The following is a 4898-nucleotide window of genomic DNA, read 5'->3' on the forward strand; positions in this document are numbered from 1 at the left end:
TGGAAGGAAAAATTTTAAACATACATCTAAAATTGCATCTCAGCCCAGGGGGTAGCAGTGTAGCACGCCGCTGCTGCGGTGTAGTAACACCTCAATGCGCCAGCAAGAGTTAAAAACTAAATTAAAAAAAAATTTCAACATGACTCTCTATGGCAAACTTTTAACTTAAGAACTTGAAGATATTTCACCCTGGAATCAAAATTTGCATTTAAAAGTCAATACCACATTGGAATACCAGGAATAAAGTGACTTACCAGGAAACGGTTACATTTAGTTGTTCATTTTGCCTTTGTTCAAACAGAAGCAACAGAGAGTCGTTTGCTGCTCGATTCGGGGTCCCTGGTGTGTGCTCAGGGTGGCAGTTCTCTGATTAACAGTGGGCAGCTACTGCAGAACCAAGCATTGCTGCAGAGCTGCTCCAGCGGAGGGAGGCAGGGCTGACCCCGTAACGCTCTGCACTTGGGAGGTTTCACGCGAGCAGAAAGGCCCCTGCTAAACCCCTCTTTTCCCCCTGGAGTTCAGCAGAACACCTGACTTTGCCACCTGGCACTGCACAGGAAATCCTTCCTGCCCCTTTGGACCAGTATTTTTAGACTAATATTAAAGGGGAAAGGAGATCTTACGCTCAAACTTGATTCTCAACTCCTCTGAAGGTTCCTACACAACAGCCGTTACTGCAACTACTTCCTAACTTATGTGATGCCAGCCAGGGCTGGTTGGTGGGTTTTGGTAAGAGAACTGGGTTGAAGCCCAGCTAACCCCGCGTCCTGAAGAGAGGATGCTCAGGCACAAATATGGATACAAACCTGCATAACACTTCCCCAGAACACTCTCCCAGTCACCAGCAAACGTGGTTCAGGACTTCTGAAAGAGAGGAAACATTATCTCTGTGTTTAACAGTTACCAAAGGCTTTTTCTTTCAGGGATTTGACCTGTTTTACTTTACCATCCACATCACCCTGCAGCAAAGATCCACCTGCAAAGGGCCAGTTCCTTCGGTTTGTTTCAAATCCTCGGCTTACTGGTTTCATGCCAGGCCACTGAGTTCCTGGAGTGGAAGAGATCATCACATAGCAACCCTCTCCATGAACCTGCTGACCTCTAGCACCTCCTTCCCCCCTAGATCTCCCCTCTCCTGACCTGAAACGCTTCAGTCTGTTTTCTCCTTGTCTGGAAGCTCTTCTAAACTTTTGATCATCTCCGTTCCCATTCTCTGCAGCTCTTCCCGTCAGAGCTGGAGGATCAGAACGGTATGCAGCAGCAAATACACAGTAGTCCTGCACACAGTCCTTTAGAAGCTCAGATCCGAAAAGTCTTTTTGATTCCCAAAGGCTTTAAATCCAAGTGCTGAGCCTCAGGACTGGATTCAGTGATCTTCAGGAACTCGGGGCAGGGGGAAGGCAGGAGGCTCGGAGTGCCTGGGGTGACAAACCTTGCTGCATCACTTGGCATTTCCAGCTTTGCCATCGGGTTCATCTGCGATGGTACGTGCTCCCCAAACACCCCTTTCTCTGCTGCTGGGAATATGAGGATTAAAAGCAGTCTCTGATATTCTTTTACTATTTGATTCTTCGGATTTCACACACTGCCGTAATACAAACAAAAACAGAGTCTCTGCACGCTGGAGGGTGAGACATTAGCGAAAGGGAAAGCTCGAGAGATCCTCTCAAGCGAAAACAGAGTCTCTGCACGCTGGAGCGTGAGACATTAGTGAAAGGGAAAGCTCGAGAGATCCTCTCAAGCCTGTCTGTGGTGTTGCTGTTCTTGGTAGGTACACCTCGCTGCGGGGCTTCACTTCAAGAGCTCAACAAAGCACTAAAGATAGAACTAAACGCAAATGCAAGCTGCACCTGGCAAATCCAGAGGAACGCGAATCAGACAGTTCGGCTCATTTTCTCCTACTTCCAGTAAGTATCTCCTGCAGGTGCTCGGTTCTGTTCCGTTCCACCGGAACACAGCGCAGGAAAACGCTGCCTTGGAGGATGTCTCTGTACTGACCCTGCGCTGAGGGCTCCAGGGAGCCTCAGCATCCATCAACGAGCTTCAGGAGTTCTCACTGTGTTTTTTCCATAGATTTGCTCCCTCTTCAAGCTGTGAAACAGAAAGTATTAAAGTATATGATGGTCCTTCAACCAATTCTCCTCTTCTTGGACAAGTATGTAACACCACCGATGCAGTCCCGGTGTTAGAGTCCTCCTCAGACAGCGCAACTTTTCTCATAACAACAAACTCGGTGGCTTTCAAACGAAACTTCTTTGTCTTCTACTACTACTTTTCACCAGGAACAAGTAAGTCATCCAATACCACTGGAATTGCACCATTAGAAGAAACTCTTCCGTTAGGGGGAAGTTTAGGGCTCTAATTAGAGACTAGTAAGAGGATTTTTAGTTAGTCTCTCTCAGTTCTTCTTGTGACCTGTTCCTTTGCTTCTGCTGATCCGAGCGGCACGGTATGAAACTCTTAAAACTTTGGTTTTACAGAGTAGTTACTACATCCTAGTTTACGCTGCTGCAGTGTTTAACATCGCTGCTGGAAAACTGAGCCCCTATTTCTAGTTTATAAGTTGTCTTTCCGAGGGTTTGACTGACTTGATTTTATTTTGCCTCATCTGTCAAGTAAAATCTCTCTCAAACGTGAAGATGTTGCACTTCCACACAGATCATGCCCAAGGCCTCACAGAGTTCTCTAACGCAAAGTCCCTCAGGGTTTCTTTGGGCTGGTGGAGCACCTTCATTACCAGTTTTACACGATGGCACCTGGTTTACCTAACATGTAGATACAACTGAACGGCTCACGGTATCAAAGGTACCTCACCTACACCATCTCAGATAGCATCAGGCTGCTCCTCAGACATACCAGAGACAACAGGCTTCACGTTGTGACATCCACCTGGTCTGAAATTCTCCATATTGTTATCTTCAACCATTTCCAAAGGAATGGAATCCTAAAGAAACAACCAAGAAAGAAACTTCGGTATCTTTAGATCTATGGCTCATTATACAGACTATTATGTTACCAATACATCTGCTCCTCTTTTCAGAAATTAAAAATTGTGGGGGACAATTAGCTGGTCCCAACGGGACACTTATCAGCCCCAACTACCCAGCATCTTACCCTCCATTCACATACTGCGTCTGGCACATACAAACAGCAAAGAACACGAAGATAAAGCTACAGTTCCAGGATTTCTTGCGAGTAAATCCTCTATTGCTCCTTTTCCATTACTTTAAATCCAGAAGTGCTTTCAAACTTTTAGAACATCTATACGCTTTTAAACAAAACACGCTTTGCCATGAGGCGTAGGGGGCTGGTAGCCCCTTCTTTGGCTTTCCCTGTACCTGAGCATTGAGGGAAAGTCTCAAGACCAAGGGAATTCAGAGGGCAGTATCCTCAGGAACATTTCCCGAGCTACTCAGAAGGCTGCGTAACCATCCAGCACAGGATTCTCCAGGAAATCACAACCCTGACCACTGCCCTCCGAGACAATGAACTCTGCACAGCGTGCGGTGTTCTCACCAGTCCTGGCCAGGGCCCATCTGCTCACGGAGGAACAGAGCCTTTTTCTGGGGGCACCCACCACCCAGGACAGCTGGTGCTTGCCATCGAGGGTGGCAGGCACCGAGACACGCTCTCACGCAGATCGATAGAAAGGGCGAGAGCTTCCTCTGGGGACATACACGAGGGGTTTCAGAGACCCACACAAGTGAACTCCACGTTTGAAAAGCTCTTAAGATACAGGATTACATATACATATATATTAAAATAGGTGTTTGAAAGCACAGTTATTTTTAGTAAGTAGCAGTCGATATATGGTCTCAGTGCTATAAAAACATCACTGACCCAGCTGCTGCCGAGAGCTACAGCAAAACGTCTGTTACTGCAGCAGGAGCAGAATCACGCTGCTCGTCAGCATTTCTTGCCTGTGAGTTTTCCATGTTTTATTTGGCTTTAATAATGTCTGTTGGTGTGTTCTTGCACTCCCCATTCTTATTTCGGTCGACTGGATGCTCCATGCAGGATGAGGAATGCTCTCTATACTCAGACTTCCCTCTCATTAATTTTCCTCTCTCTGCAGCCTGGAACTAGACCCAAACTGCCAGTTTGACTTCGCAGCAGTCTACGACGGCCGCACCACTAACACTGGCTTACTAGGAAAGGCGTGTGGCGTTGCTCGGCCCGCCTTCGAGTCCTCTTCCAACACCATGACGGTTGTGCTGTCCACAGACTACGCCAACTCCTACAGGGGGTTCTCTGCTCAGTACACCAGCGTTCCGCTGCCAGCGCCTGCGGAGCCCGACAGTGAGTACCTTCCCACACCAGCAGGATGCTGCTTCGCGTCTCACATACAATTCTTCCCTCACAGATACTGAGCTGACGGTTGATACTGAGGATTTAAGCCTTTTTATTGGTTTATTAACCCTCTTTAGTACAAAAATCCCACACTGGTCTCATGGGTAGAGCATGTTACTACCTGACCCATTCGTGAAAGCAACCCTGTTCTTTCACTTTTTGATCCTTTTTCCAGCCAGCACCACTGGCAGTTTTGAGTTTTTCTGAGTTTTTCCTTCTTTTGGACAAAGCAGGCACTGTTACCATCCTAGGGATGCAGAGATAAACTTCTTCTGACTGGTTTGGTGAAGTACTTTTGTTCCCAGGAAAATGGTCTGCGCTGGTGAGTCGACCCAGGTTTCACTGCGTAGTTTAATTCCCATTTTCCTTACTGGTTTCACACTCCTGCACACCCACCTTCTCCGTAAGGGAGGTGGAAAGGGAGCCCCAGCCTCTGCCATAGCTCGGTGTCCTCACCCACACGCTGCACTAGCACTTGGATTCCGTTTCCTGTTCCCAAAGGCTGCGGTTCATTCTGTGTCACTGGGATTCAAACTAGACGTTCAGCC

General features: G+C 47.4%; 1 protein-coding gene across 1 annotated transcript in view; it reads left to right on the forward strand.

Annotated features, from left to right (window-relative positions):
- The window catches only part of CUZD1 (CUB and zona pellucida-like domains 1), a 17818-nt gene that overhangs the window by 9682 nt on the left and 3238 nt on the right, over positions 1–4898 (forward strand). The window contains exons 4-8 of the mRNA XM_010139236.1: positions 1220–1250; positions 1772–1907; positions 2074–2288; positions 3041–3191; positions 4076–4299. Of these exons, the coding sequence (XP_010137538.1) occupies positions 1220–1250; positions 1772–1907; positions 2074–2288; positions 3041–3191; positions 4076–4299 (757 nt within the window). The remainder of the gene's footprint in view (positions 1–1219; positions 1251–1771; positions 1908–2073; positions 2289–3040; positions 3192–4075; positions 4300–4898) is intronic.

This window comes from Buceros rhinoceros, unplaced genomic scaffold, assembly GCF_000710305.1.
Source record: "Buceros rhinoceros silvestris isolate BGI_N320 unplaced genomic scaffold, ASM71030v1 scaffold3657, whole genome shotgun sequence".
NCBI lineage: Eukaryota > Metazoa > Chordata > Aves > Bucerotiformes > Bucerotidae > Buceros > Buceros rhinoceros.